The following is a 22,191-nucleotide window of genomic DNA, read 5'->3' as shown; positions in this document are numbered from 1 at the left end:
GGGGGGGGGAAAGCAAGGAATTATAATCCAATTACGCGACGGGTTGCTTTTAAACTCGCTCGCGTTCTTCGCCGCGGCCGCAAGAAAACCACTTTTCCGAGCGTGAACGTAAATAACATGCCCGAGGAACGCCGCGAAGTCGTGGATTTATGATTTCCGAGGGAAGACAGGCGGCTTAGACAGTGACGGCGTATATTATACATCCGTTATATGTATAAGTCTCCAGCTACGCGCCGAGAGAGAAGGATGGCACCGTCGTAGTCGCTCCTTTTCTCCTCGGGCACCTCGGGATGATTTTCACGAGATCGATTCAGCCCACCCCTCCCACACACCCCTCGCGCGCCGAAATATGTCCTGTGCGTTCTCGACGGTCGTACGTACCCTCGCGAGAAGCGCGCCCTTAAGGGAGGCGCACAAAGTGGAGGGCTTGTTTAAAAGAAGTCCGGGCTTTTAAGGATAAGGCCGAGCGAGATCCTCGGGGGTTCTTCGGACAGCTCGGTTTTTCTCACGGAAGAACCGGCGACGACTTGTACGGAGAAGTCCCACCTCGACGGTGGTCTTCCATTAGCAGCGATAAATAGATAAACACATCAAGGGCTTGCTTCTCCTATCTCGTGGTAAATTTACCTGGCAGTTAAGTCCATCACGGCAAACCAATTACGGCGTATTTTCATAGGAAACACGCACCATGATTGGCTCCGCCGCCGCAACTCCTACCGGTCGGATGGATTTACGCAGGGATGATGATTTACGGGGAGGGCTTTCGTCACTGCGATTTGACCTAAGAAAAAGCGACGAAACAGCCCCCGGTATACTCCTTTCCGCGGCTCGTCGTATCGCGAAGACAGTTCGAAGACGGGTTCTTCTCTAACGTATTCTTTCATCCTTCTCTCGCGTTCTCATGCAACCGATCGTTTAATATCTGCCGGACACGGGAAGGATCACCATGAATATCACAGCTTGAGACTTGAACGTTCTCACGGACGACGAGAGGAGACGCAAGGAGGCTGCAACGTGTTGTATAGTACGCGTTAAAAGCCTCCAATGAGTTACTGTGGGAACAAGGCCGATTATGTCATCTCGTGGGTTCGTGAGTATCGTATGAATGAACGTAAGAGCGGGCCATAATTTATTACCCGGCTGTGATAGCGAAGAAATGTGTTCTGACTCCGGCGCTAATAAGTCCCGACGCGCGCGCGCGCGCGATCGTGCGCTGTGTACAGGGAAAGCGTCATTCGCACCTGCCTTAATTGCGTCGATTGGATATTCGAGAACGCACATACACACATGCACAAAGCCGACCAGCTTGAAAAAAAAAAAGAAGCAAACATATAGATGCGGCTCGAAGTTACAAAACATGTGAAAAACACGTGAAAAATAACCGACATCAACGCAAATATATTTTATACAGCGGGGAAACGCTGGAATATCGAATTTCTCGGATAAAAGATCACCGGTGGAAAGTAATCGTTATTTTTTCAACGAACTTCAGACGACGCTCGACAGTGTCTCGGTGATTTTATAATACGTAATAAGTGCGCGAAAGAAATCGATATCCTAACAAAATAAGGAGACATCGCTCTCGGCAGGCAAAGTGGTGGGACAAGTTTCGCAACGCGAGAGGACCTCGCGGAAACGCTACAGCAAACTTTTGCCAGTTGAACGTCGGAATTCTGTCTCCGCAAATTGCATCCCATTCGGGATGATTTGAAATTCGCGGAAACTTCTACCCCCGATGTAGTTCTCTCGCTGGTGTCGCGCGGGAGTTCAATCAAATCGAACCTCTCATGCTGCTCTACTTCATGAGTCTATCCTTCTTTTTCAGAACGTCCTGCTGCAGCATTAGGCCGCATCGGTTTTCCTCTTGCTCTCTCTCTCTCTCTCTCTCTCTCCTTCCTCGCCATTCCTTTCTTACCCCGCAACCTTTCGCCATCCGACACGCCTAATTCGACCCCGACTACTTATTACGTCTCGCTTCTTTCTTCTCGTCCGTCGTTTCCACTCTTTGACTTCGGAGCGAGCGACCGGAGGTGTCTCGCGCGCGTATAATCACGCGCGAATGAGAGAAGATGACGGCCGAGGCCGGCTGAATTCCGTGAAATTACTGAAAATCGAGGTCTGTTCACTCCGGTGAATGGGTGCAATCGCGGAAAAATGTCTAGTCACGTTTACGCGCGCACGTAACGAAGCGACAGGAGCGGATAGAGGGAGGAGTCGCTCTCGTCCCTCTTACGTACGTAGAAAGACGCCGGTTCCTCAGGCTTGTAGGGAAAGAGTGATCAAATTATCCGACAGAAAGCTCTCGCCGTCGCGACTAGCGGTACGTGATTGCATCTCGACACCCTTTGGAAGAGCGCGGGGCGATCGTGCGCGGAGATCGCTTCGTAATCAGGAATCGAAGCCGGTGTAATTGCGACGAGTTCGGTTGAGAGGCGCAGCATAAAATAGCGGGGTAAATCAGGGACAAGCGTTTCGCGCGAGCACCCACGCGGATATTGAATTTCCGCTTCCCCTCCTTTGTTTTTTTGTTCACATTGTGGATTAACGCAATCGCTGACAGACGGTAGCGCGAGACGCGATCTGAGTGCGTTGTTGACGAGTGAGAGCGCGTGTACACTCTTCTCTCGCGCAGTGTTTTAGTTAGCTAGTTCTGAATACCACCACGTACTCGAGGACAAACGTTTCCGCATTGCTCTTTTGTAATTGGAAGCTGAAGCGCGAGAACGCGTGTTCCATGTGTGCGAACGTAGCGCGAAAATTGTCCCACCTGAAGAGAGTCTCGAAACTTTTTATCCCGACCGAAGAGAGACGGGGCGATAAATGACTTCGTTATCGGTTGCCAGATCGTTAAAGCGAGAAATGGATTTGCCTAATGCTCGCAGCCGGGCAGCTCTCGGGACAGAGATACCGGACTAACATACGTATATATTCGTATATATACATATATACATATATATATATATATTTTTTTAAGCGCGCGCGTCTGCATTATTGAAAATTAGAATTATACGGGATCGCAACAGCGATAGTTGACTGCGATATCAAAGCCGGCGTCGTAATTGCCCGTCGGAGTAGCTAATTGAATCGTTAACGTAATCAAATAATTAACGTAGGATTTTTTTTTTCGCAGGCGCCGCCGCCGGCGTAAAGCCGTAAAAGCGTGAACACCGGGGGAAACTCTCCACGGGTTTCAAATCGCATGCATATTCACGAAACGCCGTGCGCGATAGCGCCGCCGCGCCGTGCATTAACGGAGATCGTTAATTCCATATTTACTAATTACGTCAGTGGATCGGCGCAGCGACAATTTATATCACCTACAATTAACCGTGAATTATTCGGCCACGGGTATAATCGGCTTTAGGCCGCGCTAAAATCGGCTATTACCGCGAAATGTTGCGCGCAGCCGAGGTGACTAATTGCTCGCAAGGCACACGCGGAAGGCGCTCAAATTCGACTCCATTCACGCTCGATCGACGCGACTTGCGATATACGATCCCGACGAATAGCGCTATTGTTCCGTCGTCGGTAGTTATTAATGTATCTCGAAATATCAATTAACGAAATTCCCTCTCTCTCATACACACGCACACACTCAAGACACGCGCGTTTCTTCCTCGCGCGGCTCCTCAAAGCGTTATCGCTGAAAGCGATCGCGAAATCGTAATCGAGAATTGCAAACCGAGCTACGGCACCGCGTTATGCCGTTCTCCGACCGTCCTCATCGACCGCATCGCTCGAGATTACCGTCGAGAGACGGTTCAAGCACCGATCGGCCGCTGCTGCCGTTTAATGCAGATGCATCGAGACCTGTCCGCGTCGCGCTGACGAATTATACCGCTAAAGCTGACTGTGACTGTGCGCGCGCGATTCGCTCCGCCATTCGCAGGCGGCGAGCAAGGGTCTCCATTGCTGCAACAGTCAGCGGCAATGTACGGTACGAAGTTGGGCTGTGGACCGTGCAAGACGTAGAACCGGCTGTCGAAGTGACCGCGAATGAGCGAGAGGGAATATAACCGGCGGAGGAGGTGAAAGAGAGAGAGAGAGAGAGTGATGGAGAGGAAGGAAGGTGGATAGGCAAGACTCGGAAGATTTCTGTTATTTGACGTAATGATCCCGGTGGAATGTGGCGAGCGCCGCCACGAGGGGATATTTCTTGCCAAGGTTTTACCTGCCTCCCGTCCCCTCCCTTGCCCCGTGGCAGCTCTCCCTTCGCGTTAGTTCCTTGCCCTATTTCCGTGGCCATTATTTTCTGAGCTCTTCGTTGGCCGAATCGGGCGTGTCGTCGTTTGGGAAGAGTCTCTTTTTCCCGGCTCTGCTAGTACTAATTATGACTTAAACCCGTGAGTGATGGATCGGATGGTACAAGGGACATAGGGAACGGCGAAGGGCGCTACGTACAGCCGGATACAGGGATTCTCTTTCGACGAAATTTTTCGAATTCACATCTACTCCAACGGGGGGATTATTCCCCGGCTCAAGAATAAATGCCGATGTTATCTGGGGATATTACTGCGCGGGCGCCGCAAAGTTGGAGAAGCAGAAGCGGTATGGCGAATGTAAAAATTACGAGACTTTAAAACTGCGAAGTTATTTTCCTCAAGACTCGGGAATGTTACAACTTAGTAGCCATTCTGAGCCCACGATACGTTTTCACGATAACATTTCACGGCGAACTACTCTTGACTTCCGCGTATACCGTACGTTTCACAATCCCGAAGTCACGGTAAAGTAGAGGGTGCTTGAGAAATTCTGAGCGAATGGAAATTAGTGCTCGGGAACTGCGAGGCGTGAAACGAGGCAGCATCTGAAACACAATTCCCGCTGCCGACGGTGCCGGGGGAGTAATCGGTTCGTAGATCTCGTTACGTAAAATGTATCATGACGTTAACAAATTTTCACGGACGCCTCCATAACGTTCGGCTTAGAGAAATTTCCGAAGCGAAGCGACGTCCTCGACGTTCTTCTCCTAAGAGACAAAAGTACGCGCGTCCTCCCGCCCTCCTCTGTCTCTCCACGTTGTCCATTCTTCGATATCGCTCGATAAAAATACTTCACGTAACCAAATTACCCACCACCCAACTTACCATCATTTCCCGATAAACGCGAAGGAAGCCCAGCATCGGGAATCTACCATTGGCGAGAGAAAGATCGAAGGAGGACGAAGAGAAAGAAAGAGAAAGAAAGAGAGAGAGAGAGAGAAAAAGAGCACTTCTCAATCGAGAAAAGTGCTTTTCGCGAGGATTTACAAAGAGCCGGGATAGCTTTTTACGGTCGGGGAAGGGCGGATAATATCGGTACTCTCGTACGAAATAATAACGAATAATTTTCTTCAATGTTCCATAACGAAAGAATGAAGATACGTCCATTAGAGGAGAAGAGCGAAGGGATGCCGCGGTAAAACGCCGATTGTCCGTGTGTCGCATTCGCAATCGTGTACGTATACAATATCTGAGATATAATATCTGTTATGTCACGGAACGCGTCGGTGTGTGGCGAGAGAATGGAAATTCGAAGTTGCTGAAGTTAGCAAGAATCCGCGAAGTGTGATTAATTCGTCAAAGTAATTTCGCGCGGTAGATGTGCCCGAACGATAACCGCAGCAGACCGACAATGCCGGTGTCGGCGCACCCCGGAAAGATCCTCTGGGAATCATCTTCGCGGCACAAAGCACCATTATCATATGCGTCCGTGTTCATGCGCGGCGGTGAAATTTCCTGGATCGCGATGCAACGCGGAGGGAAGCATCGCGCGCGTGACGGCCTTGAGCGCGCGCGAAGCAAGGGAGATGTCATCTCCTGTCGACGCACGGATGACTTTAACTGCGTTTCGCGATCGTGCGAAGAAATTCCGCCGAATCAAAATACGCGTGAGAGAGAAGTGATATTCGCGTGATATCTTAATTTTCCAAATTGTTATAATCTAATCTTCTCTTTCTCTCTCTCTCTCTCTCCCCTTCTCTCTTCTTTTCTCTCCTTTTTCTCTTGACCTCCGCCGACCGATCCCCATTTTTGGGAAATTTTTATGAAATTAAGATTCCTCACGTGTTTTACACCTGCACGAAAAGTTGATCTCAAGTGTATTCATCTCGGAAAATATTAGAGAACCTTTCCATACTCCTCGAGAAGTACGTCCTTACCCGCAGAATTTTCGCAAATTGAAGGTAACGCGTACGGAGCTTGCGTAGAAATCGGAATTTTCGCGTTCAGAAACTCTCCACGCGGGCATCTCGTCGCGGACAATGTACATTCTTACATATGCTCGCTCATTCCGCCGGACAAAGATATCCTTCCATAATAAAATAGGATTAGACTAGAATCCGGAAAGGATTCCTCCATTATCTCCCGTTACCGCCAGCCATGCGTGGCTCGGGCTTGGCGTTCCACGCTACCGGGTGTCAGGAGAGTTTCGACGAGGGCAATCGGTGGGACTTGGCGAGGCAGGCAAGTAAGATACGAGAAGGTTAAGACCCGTCGTGCCTCACGAAGCTGGCCCAATCACGCAAAGTGCCCTGCTTCCGTATCCCCCCTGCCCCCTCCCTCCCGCCCCGCTACGTTCGATCCGTACGCTGTACATACGTCTTAGCTCACGAGAGAACATTATACATACGTGGTGGTGCGCGTACACCCATACGCCCACACACATAGGCGGACACCATCATTCGCATATACACGTGAACATCTGCAAATATGTACACACAGACGATGTATACGGCATAAGCGGACAGGCAGGTATCTCGGTGTAAGCCTCCATTATCGAACGAGAGGGAGCTCTCGAAGCGAGCGAGAGAAGGTGACGGCGGAGGCTGAAAACCGCTCTCTCCGTCGGCCCTTCGGCGAAGAATCAATGCGACCACCCCTCGCAACCCGCCGACGTTCCTCCGCCCTTCCTCGTTCTACGCTGCTGATCCCCCAGCTGTCCCCCATTCCACCTCGAGAACACCCCGGCCACCAAGATCGAGGTATACGTGCACGATGTGAAAAAGAGCCCGAGGAACCGCGCAGTTTACGTACCAGCGAATTTCCATTCTGATTCCGTGAATCCAATTTACATCATGGATCGCCCGAGTGGAAACAACCGGCGAGACAACAGAGCGTCGAGCCAGATACCGACCCGGCCGCAGTCGATCGTTGCCCACCGGAAGAAGAGGCGGAAGAACGATCGCGAGTTATGCGACGTGATGCCGCGGGCTACGGTGTTAACTTTAATCAGAACTCGCTCCCATTCTTCCCTCGCGCGACTCGAGAGACAGCTTGGTCGCGGGGAAATTTGCATACGTCGATGCGGATAAGACGATGTCTTGAAAGCTGAGGGATGGGAATGACGGATAGAAGGAAGAGGCGCGGATAAATAATTCTCGATTAAAGTGAACATTTTAAACGTTTTAAAAATCCCCCGTTGTCACGAGGACGGAACAAGTATCGCTGAATAAATAGCTTGTAGTTTTAATTTAATTTTAACTCCCGAATGGCGTTGTCAATTTCGACTACCCGGGTATCTGAGTCTTTTAGTAACTGAATATCCGATTCATTTCAGACAGCGTTATTATTTGTTATCGTTGAACTAATAATTTGCAACGTTTGAGATCACCCGTATTTTCAGTTACTGAAAGACTCGGATGTCCGGGTGGTCGAAATCGACAACACCACTCCCGAGTTGCTCCAAGTTACCGCACGAAAAGATTCATCGATCTTTCTCGCTTTTACATCGAACGAATTTCACAATATTGCGAAACGATATCAATAACAACGATGACAAAAGTTGCCAGATGCCAGATTGAGCCGTTATTAAAGCGAACATTACCGTGTCACGTAAATCGGTCGATGCGCCGAGCCATTTTGTGCACAAAACGGCCCGAATCTGCATGGAAAAAATGATTCGCGCGGTCGATTTATCTCACCGCTGGGAATCACGCCAGTCTAAATCGTGGCCACCATATTGTGCGCAACGTACATGGTACGGCAAAACTTGCGAATTTACAACATTGATGCAGCAATTCTTTCCGCGGCGCCAACCGCAGTGGCACATTTCACTGGAGCGGTCCGAAACGATGCACTCCCGCCTATCCCGAATACTTCCCGCAACATACTTTTCCCCCGCACCGTCTAAATCTGTCCGGGCCCTAACAACTGACCTTCCTCTATCTTAGACCCTAATAAAGAGCTCACTCACGATTTCCCGTCGTCGCAGAAACGTCGCGACTTCAAAACTAATATTTCACTCGGCGCTGCAAATTTTTCGAACGGACGAAAATAAAACAATAAAATAAATTTCGAGATAGAAAAAAACTGTGTATGCATATATATATATATATATATATACATCTATTGAATCTAGCTGGTACAAATCGTTGCTCGAATAGCGTATTTCAAAAATCGCTAACTAAATTTTGCATTCTGGCTATACCGTGTGCTCTGCACAAAGCATCTACGCACAATAGAAAGATTAATCGTAAATTTAACGGAATTTTAACAGTTGTGTAAACCCTAGCGCTGTAGAATTGCGGATTGCGCCATTCATGCGTAAAGATGACCCCGACCCGCCGGCATTCGAATTGATGATGTATGAATGCGAATAGAAACACTTTTTCACACGTTCGAGTCTAATAGGCAAATCTGGGAACTATCCTTTTCACGTCATTGTGCTACGTCATACCATTCATTCGCATTGTTGCGCGCCACGGTGTGTTTCCATCGGATATTCTCTCCACTAAGTATCGTCGTGCGATCCCTATAATTCACCGTCATCTTCCCTTTATCTATCCGTCGCTTCCTCTTTCTTTCAGCTCGAACACGGAGAAAATATTATAGTGAAAATTACTAGAAAAATTTATACTGCTGGAATATACCGGAAATATTATCGAAATTACTATGTGTGTTGTAATTTTTAGTGATTATCATATGCACACATCAGGTTACAACACATATAGTAATTTCAATAATAATTCCGTTATATTCTAACATTACAAACTTTTGTAGTAATTTTTACCATTTCAGTTATGTGTACACACGATATACATCACTAAAGATTACAACACACATAATAATTTCGAAAATAATTCCAGTATATTTCAACATTACAAACTTTTGTAATAATTTTTACTAGAATATTGCCTCCGTGCAGTTCGGCGGGATAAATCATTTGTTTCAAAGAAAGCAGGCCTGACCGGTTTTGTCTCTCTCTCTCTCTCTCTCTCTATCTCTCTCCCTTTTCCGCAAGAGAGAGACCGAGTTTTTAATTCTCGGCTTCGTCTGTTTCGTATTTCCGAACTGAAACTGGTAACGCTCGTGGCAACAGCGAAAAAGCACCGCAAGGCGATGCGCACTACCCGAAAATCAGGGATAATCATATACGTACAGCAGCCGTCGGCAAACCGCGTTCGGTGAAAATCGGCGTGAAGCGATTCCAGGGCCGTGCCGCGGTGCGCGCAAACCCGACGATGTACCGGCCGCGGACAGACGACGCTGCTAGGAATCCGAAATCAGGTGGAACGCACGATCGAAGCCTACGTGACTGCAATGTGCAAGAGTACCGCGGGGAGCGGATGAAAGCCGATTCTCTCTCTCTCTCTCTCTCTCTCTCTCTCTCTCTGTGTGTTATCCACGGCACAATCGAACCGTATGGAAAGTGCCGGCCGGCCTGCCAAAAGCGACCCGCGCATTTTCGGTAGCCAATCTTCCGCGTGGTGGCAGAAAAAAATTTAAGAGGGAAAGAAAAGGGAAGAGGCGGAGAGAGGAGAATAAAGCTGCCGACAGTTGATGTATTTGATCACGTTCCGAAAACTGCACGTCTCCCGCTCGATTTTGGCTGTGTGTTGTTACACGAATCGCGTCTCCGAAGAAGAAAACGCGCGCGACTGCCAAAAATCACGCGAGTCGACGATTGTATCCGGGCGTGCAGTTGGCGTCATATGTGCCGTATCTTTTCCCAGACGAAGAGTTACACAATTTTGAGCCACGTGTAAAGCATGAGGTTGAAAATCGCGAAAGTAACTCTAGTTATAATACAGTAGGGTTACAATGGCTCTAATAATAATAGTTTCGATCTTATATGTACATGTAAAAGGCTAAGAATCATGTAACAATAAAAAAGTTTCAATTTAGGAAATGGTACAGTACGTATTGCACTCTCCGTGGAGGGGCAACTTAAAGATACTTCTGTCACGCAGACTTCATAATACCAGCTAATAATTTATAAGCGTCAATTCGATGACGCTTATTATTTCCCTGATCGGCATGCATCGGAAACGCTCCTAAGTTTCTCCAAGTTTCTTCAACTGCAAGAACGAAAAAATGCGATAGAGAAATATGAAAGTGTAAAACGTTACGGACGATGTCGTACTGGGAGGAAACGAGGACGTGGCTCGACAAACGCTTCATACTTTTGCAAGTGAAGCTGACGGGGAATCACGCAAAGTCAGTGCCGAATAGTCGAAGAACGAGCTTCTCTGCCCCGTGTTATTCTCCGCACGGTCAAATGTATGCAAAGTGCCGGCGGTGAAGCTTCCTAAGGCAAGCCACGAATTTCGGTAGCTGATCTCCGGTGGAATAGCGCGATGAGAGGTGGAACGAGGACAGGGAGCTAGATAGATGAGTTTCGTACCTGGAGCAGATATCTTCGCCGTTCCCACACATTGTGTGTTGCCGAGAAATGATATGTAAATAGCTAAGAAGCAGAAGATGGAGGAAACTTGTTTGCATCCACACGGCTAACGTTTACACGTTTCAGACTGAATAATTAAATAATTACATTTACGCGAATTCTAATAACGATTCTACTTCACCAACTATGGATAATAGTTCTCAGTGGCAATCGAGGCACGTTGTTTACGGTAACGCTGCTCTTAACGATAGCGGTAGATACGACCAAGGGTTGCCACTGTTATCATTAGAACAGATGGTAGCGAAGATGTAAAAAAAAAATGAGGTCGATGTCGCATTAATCATTCTGCCGATAAGAAAGGTAGGGACGGAGGGGGGAGTAAACACACGAGAAACTCGGTAATCGTCGTATCATCCGCGAAATTCAAAGAAAGCGTCCTCTCGATAAGACAGAAAAGAAGCAAACCATCGCTTAGGAGGCTTTCATCGAGAGCCTTTGTTTATCGGTTCGTTGACCGAAACAGACGTTGATCATACCGGAAGTCCCGGCATGGTCCACAGCGGGAGCGGGAGCTTTCCCAGCACAGCGGATGTCGTAAGATGTTAAATGACGCTGAAAATACCGGGAGCGTCTCCTGGCTACTTCAAAGACGAGGAGGTAAATCTTGGCGAGGCGGATACACGAAGAGGGACCACGGTGGTGTGGCTCCACTTCCACTCGCTACGTATCGTGTTCGCTCCTACCTTTCTGACGTGGGCGGACGAGCCATCAATAAACATTTCCTATTGATATGCAAATCTCAATGAGAGCACCTTCGCCCGAGAGCCAAGTAACGACCCCTAAAACCAATCCCTTTCCACTCGCCGTCCTCGGCCGAGCACAGACCAACCGACATGCCTGGCTGATATTCACTCGCGCCCGGTTTATGATCCACAATGAATTAGAAATTTATCGAAAGGCACAAATTTTCGTGCGCGATATTAGACGTATCTCGTATCGATGAATCATGCGTCGTCGCCGCGGGACGGCTTAACCGGGTGTAATAGTAACCGTAAATCCCGTCGTTCTTTCCTACGTCGCGGAGCGCGTTAGCAACCCGAGAACGACATCCTGTTATAAGGACAATGCCGATATCGTTTCGATGACGATAACAGGGAGCTCTCGCTGCGCGTTTCGTTTCACTTCGTTAGAAATTCGAGATAGTATCGGTCGCGCCCAAGTACGATCGCGAGGCGAGGATAAAAGGGGCGAGGATAAAACGCGCACGGAGGAGATTAAGTCATCGGTACAGCGCTTTGAGGTATGGACGAAAATTTCGAGATAAATAGAGGCGGTGTGGAGGCGAGTTCAGTGTGCAAAGATTAAGGGCAGACAACCCGCAGCATTCTATTAAGTCCCATTCCAACTCCGCCTTGTTCGACTCTCTCTCTCTCTCTGTCTCTCTCTCTGTGTGTTCTCTCCGCTAGTCGCCCGGTACAGAAGCTTTCTTAAACTTAGATTACTATGTACCTTGGCGCGAAGTTCATAAACCTTAGCACCTGTAATCCGACATCGCTGACGGCCGCGACCATATCCCGCAATTGGAGACCTCGACGCCGGCAATCAGCGTGACAAAGTTGAAAAGGATCATCTCATCAAGGAGTATTATCGGTCTTGTAATCAACCGTCGTGCTACTTTCCGTAACTTTTTGCGGACTCCCTTCTCTCGTCGTGGATAATATTGCGACTTTAACTCTCCGGTCTCCCCCGACGACGAGCCAAATGATGCGAGCTGAACGATAAAGAGAGAGGGCCGACACGTTGGCGCAACGTTATTCGCAAAAATGATTCGCGCCGGGTTTAAATTACTCCGCGTGAAATTACAAGTTCGCCGCGCGGCGACTGCATCAGTTAAGGGCAACCGGTCCTATATTCGTCTGAGCGATGCGTATCGTGTCGTGGTTGCAGCGTCCCGATGAAATAACCGAGCGCGTCGTTTCCCATGGTCCCGGCATACACAAACACCGGGTCACTGCACGATATCACTGTAGCGTGACATCGCCGCCGGCGGCGTATCCCTCAAACAGGAAGCCACTCCCGGAAATACGCGTCAAGGACGCTCTTATCGCATCCCGCGCGGGCATTAAGTCGGACAGGTGGGCCGGGGAAGAACGCAGCGGAAACCCGAGGCGGGAGAGGCGCCTTCCTCACCTGTCGCGCGCGCGACTTTCCAACGAATATGCACCCACCCGCCAATTTTCGTACGTCCCCCGTCGTTGTCGAGGTGAGGCAAATGCCGCGAGTAGTCGAGTACAATGAGTTACCGGAGCTGCACTCGGCCACAAATACGCTGAATATGCATGAGGCCCCTGCTGTCTCCGCTACCGTTACGTACGTACTCGAATTAGATTTCGCGTAGGTTCTTCGAGTCCTGCTCGCAGCCACTTCAGGTACTCCAGCCGAGGCTCGAGAGTCTCCTCTCGCGGTCTTCCCTCCTTTTCTCTCTTTCACGCTCTCCCACCCCCTTCCTTCCTCACCTCTCCTTCACCTCTCTCTTTCTCTCGAGGGCTACGCTCCGTCGAGCTTCGACGTTGCCTTTCCACACGTTCGAACGAGATACAGGCTGCTGGACGGCGTGTCGATCAATTACTAGGAAAATTGAGATACGTATCACGATCGGATGAAGTCAACGACGCGGTGGTATTAATCTCTTCGCAAAATAATTGCATACCGTCAACCACGGGACACGCGTAATCGCTGGGGATATCTCTGAACGAACACTCGGTTCTAATTGCAAAAAGAGTGGAGTGCTCTATTTGTCATATTTTATACTGATCTTGATAATTTTGCGCTTATTTCGTCTGAAAGTATCTCAAACTCGCTCCGAATGTTTCCTGGCATCATAGGTAGAGTAACTCTTTATATCTCTGCGAAAACCATTCTGCAAACGAGAAAGAGAGAGAGAGAGAGAGAGAGATTGCTATTCTGAAACGCGCACGGGAGTGAGCTGCACCGAGCGCTCGTACAAGATACGATGTAATCTTTGTCCCTTCTCGCGCAGCGACATACTTTTATTTAAACAAGCAAAGAAATAAAAAAGCACGCGTCCCGCCTCTGAAGAGGTTCGTTATTATAATGAAAATATTCAAGCGTTTGAAGTAGCGCATTAAATAGACGCATTTAATACTTAGCGTCGAGCTCTTAAAAGAATTAAATATCTTTTGTGATGTTTCTCAAAATACTGCACAGCTCTTTACCCGGAGATTACTTGCATTAAGTCGCAGAGGCGTATCACCAAAGACAGAAGAAAAAAAAAGCGTAATCTGAAGTATCCTCGGTAACGAAATCCGCTTCGTAAATTGTAGAGTTTATCAGAACACAGCTGTTTCTTAAACAGATCGTTTAAATAATGGGCGTCTCGCTCACGCCGGTATCCTCGTTTAGATTTTCGTTACCCAATTCGCGGTGTCCTCGTTCAATTACACGACCGGATCCCACGATGGTACGCGATAATCTTCTCAACAGTTCTGTCTGATACCAGTGGAGTAACTTGCCCAAAACGAGTTCGTATCACAGGGTAATAGATCTAGTTCCGAAAAAGGACAAACGGCGAGGGCGAAACAGAAGGAATTTGCCGGCAGCACGGGAAGCTGCGGAAAACCGGACGAGGAAGATGAGAGCGCGCGATAGAAGAAATAAAATGCTTCAAAATGAGATCACTCGAGACTTGTGCTTATCGCGAAGAAGACGGATGATCGAAGATGGGAGAAGTGTTCGGAAATAAGAAAAAAAAGAAACGTACCGCCACGGTTTTCACACACTTTCACAAAGGGATAATTGACCCGAATACGCGTTTACTCGAACGCAAATAACAACGATATCGCCCGGTTTTAAATGTCTTGCACTTTATTAGCCACGAGATGCGAGGAACAAAAATAGTTTCCAACCAGAGCGTGGCATTTTTCAGGCTTAAAAAAGGCCATTCAGCCTGCTCTTTTCTTGCGTCCCCGCCGTTTCCATCCAACACCCGTCCGTCAGACTGCCTTTTTTCCATGTCGGGAAAACCGAAAAAAAAATATATATATTTTTTATACGACCTATCCTTTACACTTTACACGGACGCAAACGAGCCGTTATATAACCGGATTTATATACGTGGCAGAACCGAAATGATATACGGTCGCATGGGCAGGAAAGATTTCCGCCCTCTCGCGTTTGAATCCCTCCTTGCTCTGACATGCGGCAAAAAAATATCCGACTCGTTGCACCGCTGTTTCGTGCGTTACGTCGCGCGCTGTTTTACTTTTAAATGGGATCAACACGCGCGCCGCATATAGGCGACGCCCGGGCTGCAAAGCGATAACCTCTCGCCGGCCGAGAGAAGCCCAACACACGTTCGCGATTCGGCAATGAAGAATCGCGATCTGCTACGGCGAATCTCAGGAACACGGGGACCACTTAATCCTAAACTCGGGGCGAGCGCGCGACGATAAATTTCGCTTCTAATCTGATGGAGGGCGAGCCACGCATCGGAATGTACGAATAAAACGAGCTTGCCACCAGTATGTTCGAGCGTATGCTCAAAATTCAAGACGGCCGTGCACGCCGGTATCGCTTATGCGGCGGCGCACAATACCGAACCATCCGGCGGAACAGCGCTGTGAGCGGAGGTCTCCACATTTTTTCCAAAGGAAAGGATTTACGGCAAGTTTCCCCAGTATTTGTAATCTCCCTCGATCTGGTTTCGCAGGGCGCTTCGGAAAATCTGCGCCCTTTACCGAAGTCTATTTCCCCGCATGGCCTACGGATCGAGCGTTTATTGGCTCATACATGGGCTACATACCGCATAAAGCCCCTACATAAACGTAAACATTTACATAGAAAGGGGCTTGCGCGCAAGTATATAGACGTGTGTGCGCAAGACTTTCGTCTCAGCGCAAATTCGCCGTAATACGATTTCCCCGCTCGCGAAATAGAAAGAAACGTGCCGCAATCTCTCTCTCTCTCTCTCTTGCATTTATCCGCCGGATTAATTTCCGTAATTTCTCTAAATTACCCTCGCTCGCTCGTTCGCGCGTGTAACAATAAATTCCCGATAAATGGTGAGAGAAATTTACATTTGCTCGCGGATTAGACGGCGCGTCGAGGCGGAGTTCGTCGAACCGTCGTCGAGGAAGAAAGCGTGCGGGCAAGAAAGCTTCGCGATTCGTGACGAGAGAGACCGCGTCGTCGTGGTCCCGTTGTTTCGAAGTCTCGCCGCAAGACGAATTACACATTCGCGTGTCGCATTAACACGCAGCGGCGCGTTTTCTTCCGCGCGTATACGGAGCGTCGCGCAGCGTCGTTAAACACTGACGAGCGGCGGTCCAAAGGAGGTAACGGACGAATCTATCACGGCGGAACGCGCGGAAGAAATCCCATTAGAGCGGCAAAAGGGCGAGCGCGTCTGTACATGTCGATCAATTCGAGAAGTATTCGCGCAAGAGAGGCGAAAAGTTAAGCTCGCTTAAACTCGTTAATCGACCGCGCGCGCCCGGCGTAATAAAGTTATAATGATGAAGTTCAGCGTCGCGGAAACGGGAACGAGCGATATTTTACCGGCGTATTGATAGCTCCGCGATGCATTCTCGCACGGGGGGGGATGCATTACACCGCGCGATAACATCCCCGTTACAGGCGCGACTCCGCGCGACGAGTTATTGGAATTAGACACCCCTGATATCGATCACGCTCTTTTCTACGCGTGACGTAAACATTTCTCTATTTTGGCGGATACCAACGGGCACGGAAAATATCGCGGACGGACGCGAAAACCGAACCCGCTGGATTTACGACGGTGATAACACCGAGGCGCAACTATCAATCGTCCGGGGCATTCCGCGACCCTTGACGGTCCCTCGGCAATTTTTATCCCGCGCGTATCCGTGCGCGCGTATCCGCCGCGACGTGCTTTTCCATACGCTTGCGTAATCGCGCCGGCGCAAGTGCGCCTATCTTTTTTTCTTCTCTCTCTATCTCTCTTCCTCGCGAGGCGTTCGCGCGTCTTCGCACGAAAGTGCTCGCGGTCGATCGCGGGTTACGATGACGACGCTTGATTTCGGGTCTCTGCGCGCGCCTGGTGTGTGCGAAAAATTGCCGGTGGCGGCAAATATTTACGGGCTCCTCGAGGACGAGCCTCGAAACTTGACGGATTAAGCACTCGCGGCGCTTACGTCCTGTCGGCCGGATGTGTGTGAGCCGGTTTATACCTCGAGAACGACGGCTGCACGCGTCCCGTTCGAGCGCGCGCATCTTCCCACACCGAGAAACGCGCGTGCCGAGAGCTACCGCTCCGATATTGACAATGCTGCCAACAAGTCTTTGACATTTGGCAACGCGCGTTCGTTTCTCGCCGTTTCAGAAGCAATTACGCGCGACGCGGCTGTTTGTCGACGTTCCTGCCGCGCGCCTATCTTTAATCGCGCGTCGTAATATCCGCCGTAATAACGGTACTCGATAATGACGTTTACAAATTGTACCGGGAGATAAAAGCGGAGCGGCGATATTTGACGTTCTGACTCCACGACCTCTTTGCAGCGGCGTAACTCGAGCGTGAAATAGATAAACGTAAAGAGCGGAAAAATTGTGGAATACGGTATTGTCGTGTAAAAGTTCGCTCCTCCGTTGATATCAAACGATCGTCTCATCGACGCGATCCATAGGTTGATTTTCCGGCTCTGTGACGAAAAAAGGACTCGGAGCGGGGAAAAGGTTAAAGCAAAATTCACCCGGGGATAATGAACGCGACAATTAACGCGCCGGGCATTATTGCGTTCCATATACGGTGCGCAGCTCCATTTTGCTAATCGCGCTCCCTTGAACGAGCGACACCACCTGGTGCTCTGTAATCACCTTGAAATCCAAAATCTGTGCGTTGGTGAACTATTTCATACGCGATAAATCGACAAAACGCGCGAGAGAGGGAGAAAGAGAAAGAGAGGAAGCATACCGATACTTTAACGCGTCGATACGCTCTGTGCGCTTTCACAGCTCTTTCATTTCGCCGATTTCGCGCAATAATGACGCGCCCGTTAATTGGCAACGAACAAAAAGTTACAGTCAACCGCGCTCGCTCGCCAAATGGGCCGTCGAATAAATCGGGGATGGGCAGAAAGACTCACCGGAAGTCGTCCTTCGCACGGCGTCCGTTTCGCGTCCGGCAGCCTCGCCGTTGAAAAATCCTCAAAAATCAACAAAACGAACACTGAGCAAAACGACGTTCACGGAAACACAAAGGGGCTCGTTCGCACAAAACCGCAACCGTAACACGTAACGTTACATTCGCCGGTGAGGATGCGAGGAAGAGAGGAAAGGAACGCGGGACGCGCGTGACAGCCGCGGGGAAACGAGTCTCGCTCAAACCGACGGCCGTCTTCTCCCGCGCTCACGACGAGGCCAATCGCAGTCGGCCGAGGAAGAGAGCGTCGTCGGCTACAGGACGCGCGACGATTTATTTCGCGCGCTGAAAATATGCGAAGCGTAGCACAGACGTGGGAAAGAGATGGCGGGATGGAGAGAAAGAGAAACAGAGAGAGAGAGAGAGAGAGAGAAACAGAGAAATAGAGAGAAAGAGAAAGGCAGAGAGAGAGAGAGAGAAAGAAAGAGAAAAAGATAGAGAATAAAAGAGAGAGAGAGAGAGAGAGAAAGAGGACAGGACGGTGAAGTTTGCACGCGGTTCGCGTACGAGAGAGCTTCGAAAGTACCGACGCGACAGACGAAACACTTTCCTTCACGAGGTTCTGCCGGGTACTGGGGGTAGCGCGAGCCGGACTATCGAACGCACCTCCACGCGCCGGCCAATCGGCCCTACCGGCGTGCGCGGCGCGGCCAATCGGCGCCCGCGCTAGCGGCATCCTCGTAGCGCCGCAGAAGCGCGCTGCATTAAATCCGCGAGCGTTTTTAATTTTCACGCCGAGGGAAACAGCAAATGCATATGACGGACTGTTTTTTTTTTCTTTGTCCGGCTGTGTGTGTGTGTGTGTGTGGGCGCGTATATATATATTTATGACAACAATAATTTCAATTTCAAATTAATTTATTACAGAGCGCCCTCGCGTGCGAGCACGAGAAATACTTTTAATTAATTGTACCGCTCTTTGCACAACGTGTCATTGTGTCGTGCCGGAAGTAAAACGGGATATCGCGAGACAACGCGATCGCGATTAATATCACGGTTAGTCCAAAAGTGTCGAAAAATCAGCTTCGCGCTTTTTTCTATACTCGTTATCGTAGCGCCGACCTGACCGCGGGTAATTAACTCGGAAGCAGAAGAAAGTATAACAAGGGATTCTTTTCAGTGTAAAATGTACCTTACGCTCAACGGCTCTCCGGCGTCGCGGAACAAACATCAATCATTTCACTTGTTGTTGCCAATTATTTACAAGCGCGGATTCGGAATTCACTTGTCCAAGGTAGTAGAGTTAGACACGCGATGGCGGACGAGCCGACTGTTACACGGATACGATCCCTCGGGCAATATCCAAGATGAGATTGCTCTAACGCGTATTAACGCTTCTAATTTATGCGAGTCCATTGGCCGTACGAGATCGCTCAAACCACACTCGGCCATCCTGACGTAGCATCGTGGTCGGGCCTCTCCGCGCAAACAGTTCAGCCCGTCGCTATGATCACGTTGATCAAGAGGCTCAAAGGGATAGGAAACACCTAGGAACCCTCAAGTATCATCTAGGGTACTGTCTCGGGAGTGTAATTAAGCCGCTGACTCGGCGCCATTGGTATGGACCGTGCGCATAATTGCCTTTATTTTTACAGTACCGTTAACGTCGTCCTCGCCGTCGTCGTCGTAATTCTAAACGAACCCCCGAATGCGCGACAATTCCCGGCAATTTCGGGTTAACAGGCGGCCGGAATTAGTTTTTGTATGAAAATTAGAAAAGTTGTTTTTCCCGGGCGCGAGAGAGAGAGAGGCGGGATTTAAAGCGCCGGTACAACGAATGAGTCGAATACCTTGTTTAGAGGAACAATGCGGAGCAACCTGTACATTTATTGGCCCCCAGGTAGATATCGGCTATGCTGCTGTTTTCGCGATGAAACATTCCGCGCTAAATAACGTCTGCGCAAACAAGTCGGCAAATGAGTCCTCTACACCATCCAATGCGCGGCGCAATATTATACGAAAATAGAAAATTTCTTTAGAAGAATTACGCGTCCCGCGTGTGGATAATCGAGCCTGCTCGGCGCCCCCGCGTCCGCTTTATTACAATTGCCTACGCGCGAAGAAGGAAATTAGCGGATTTTTATTACGAGGAAGAATCTAATATCCAATAAAACGCAGGCAATAAAACAGTTTGACACATCCCGATCGTAAATACCTGTCGACTATGTGGTAAGAAAGAAAAAACGAAAATGCGATAACGCGTTACAGAATTAAGGTTAATAGCCTTGACGGTATCTCGCCGCGTTGAAATTACGATAATCAGACGGCACAAAGGGACAAGTCTGACGTGTTTAACCAGAACACCCCTCGAGCGCTGCGCAAAATATCCTTGGACCGTTATCCACGGGAAGCAATTAATTCCCGCGGAACGTTTGATGTAAGGCGCAGGTAAAAGAGTAAGCTCGGAGCATAACCCTCTAGCCCGGCGAAGATATTGTGCTCTAATTAGACGAAAGAATTTCATTCCTCGATCCAATTTCCATGGTGCGGCGCGAACGAGCGCCGCCGACGTCGCTCTTGAATAATCGTTAGCAGAACTTTTCGCGCTTTGCCGGATTACCATACTTCCCGGCAATAAGAACGGGACCCCTGCTCTCTTCCGGGCGCGCTCCTCTCGCGGAGGATCTCATTTTTCTCTCGGCGAACGACCATAAACGCGTCTCTATAATCATGCTAATCGCACGCGCGCTTCCGAGCGGTTCGTTGAATGCATCCGGGCGAATAAAGCGCCATCGAGCTTACGACTCGACGCAAGAATTACGGACATTCAGCAATGGGAGGTGTTAAGAGGCGAGGAAGGAGGAGAAAATACATATCTGCGCGCATGTTTCTTTTTCTAAGAAGAAAAGAACCTCTATGGCGCTATATTGTGTAACAAAGCCTCGGGGAGTCTGTTTGAAACGGACGATATCAAACGTCAGATAACTCGTTCGCGAGTGCGAAAGGGTTAAACGCGGGCCGAGGTGTTCCCGTTGAAACACGAGCAGCGCCACGTTTCTTTATCTCACGAGACGTTCCGTGGCGATCGCGCGCAGCAATCGCGAATTAAAGCAATTAAACCCTGATTAAAGCCCGTACAGTATCTTTCTCTCTTTACCCTCTTTCTATCCTTTTCCCTGTCTCCCTCTCTCTTTCTCTCTCGACTTTCGCTGCAGACCGAACTGAGAAAGAAGAGAGGCGCGTTTGATTCGCAGAAAGCGATCCGTCTTCATTACTAGCCGCCACATCGCATATCCTGACAGCGATAATAGCAACGGAAATACGCGAGCGGTCCAATCGCTTATGAAAATCGCGGATAATGGCTTCCCCTGCGCGTCCAGTAACTTTATCCTCGTTACCTCCTATCATTCCGTTCTTACTGAATTATGATAACAATGCGCGTGTACCGTTCGCGCCGTACTAGGATGCGGCGGTGCGCCTGCTGGTTGCCGCAAAAAATCGATCGATTTTCGGGCCGATCGAGCCGCGGGGAGGATGAAGTCGGACGCGGCGGGAGAATAGCAGGCCGTCCGCTAAACCAAAACTACGATCCGCCCCTCCTCTCAGCCTCCCGGAGAGAATTGAAAATGACTCCGGCAAGCGGAGTACTGATTTAGGAAGGATCAATCTTCGTCTTTAATCTCTCCCCGCGCGCCAGTGTCAATAATCGTCTTCCAAAGGACTAATCCCGTTTCTTTTCGCTTAAGGTTACTTTAATCGAGAACGCGAGAGAGTGCGTCGATCCCGGGCGCCTTGAACGAGAACTCAAGTGATATCGGGCGCGGGCCAACGGGGCCGATTACAAATTCAAACGACTATCAAAGACTGGCGCGCAATAATCTCCGATATCTGAACGAGCCCTCCTTGTTACCGTGATGGAAACGTCGATATTCGAGCACCTGCCGCATATAATCTCTGTCAAATCCGCTTCATCCATTTGGCCGAAATGTAATCACGTCTGAACGGTCCCGGCGTGTGGAACGATCGATCGATTACACAAGGCGAAAAGATTTGCGGTCGATCGCCAGTCACTATTACGGTACGCGTCGATGCCCGCAATTTAGCTTCTATTAGCGCGCGCATATAACATTAAGTGCACGCTCGACAATTGATAACGGAAAGTGCAAATAACTTCGGCGGCCGCGATAACGGTATGTATCGTAATCAACGTAATATTGAAGAGTGCCGCGTCGAATGACCACTCCGTCAAAATTATCATAATGATGCCGCCGCCGTTCGCGAATACCACGCGAACCACTCCACGTCGGATGATTGACTGTTCGGCCCGACGTGACGCCTCGCTTTCGCGCTCGCTGGAAAATGGAAAGCCCCGAAACACCCGCGAGAGTGTTTTTCCACTCACGACGCTCATTCACACAACGAGGGTTAACCGGAGAGTTAACGACGGGACGGGG

The 22,191-nt window shown here is 49.4% G+C and overlaps 1 protein-coding gene across 14 annotated transcripts in view; it reads right to left on the bottom strand.

The window, feature by feature from the left end:
• Positions 1-22,191, bottom strand: part of LOC106741127 — a 197,703-nt gene that overhangs the window by 163,327 nt on the left and 12,185 nt on the right. For 7 of the 14 annotated variants that reach the window (XM_014612820.1, XM_014612809.1, XM_014612807.1 and 4 more), the window contains one exon: positions 12,112-12,373. In XM_014612820.1, the coding sequence (XP_014468306.1) occupies positions 12,112-12,173 (62 nt within the window). In that variant the 5' untranslated portion in view covers positions 12,174-12,373. Of the gene's footprint in view, positions 1-9,357; positions 9,514-12,111; positions 12,374-17,741; positions 17,802-22,191 lie in introns of those variants that run through there. The other 7 variants (XM_014612819.1, XM_014612818.1, XM_014612810.1 and 4 more) reach the window with 6 other exon arrangements.

The sequence above is a fragment of the Dinoponera quadriceps genome, unplaced genomic scaffold (genome assembly GCF_001313825.1).
Source record: "Dinoponera quadriceps isolate SergipeBrazil2010 unplaced genomic scaffold, ASM131382v1 scaffold555, whole genome shotgun sequence".
In the NCBI taxonomy this organism is placed as follows: Eukaryota; Metazoa; Arthropoda; class Insecta; order Hymenoptera; family Formicidae; genus Dinoponera; species Dinoponera quadriceps.
The sequence above is the reverse complement of the archived record's forward strand: the minus strand, read 5'-3'. Positions and strand labels throughout refer to the sequence as shown.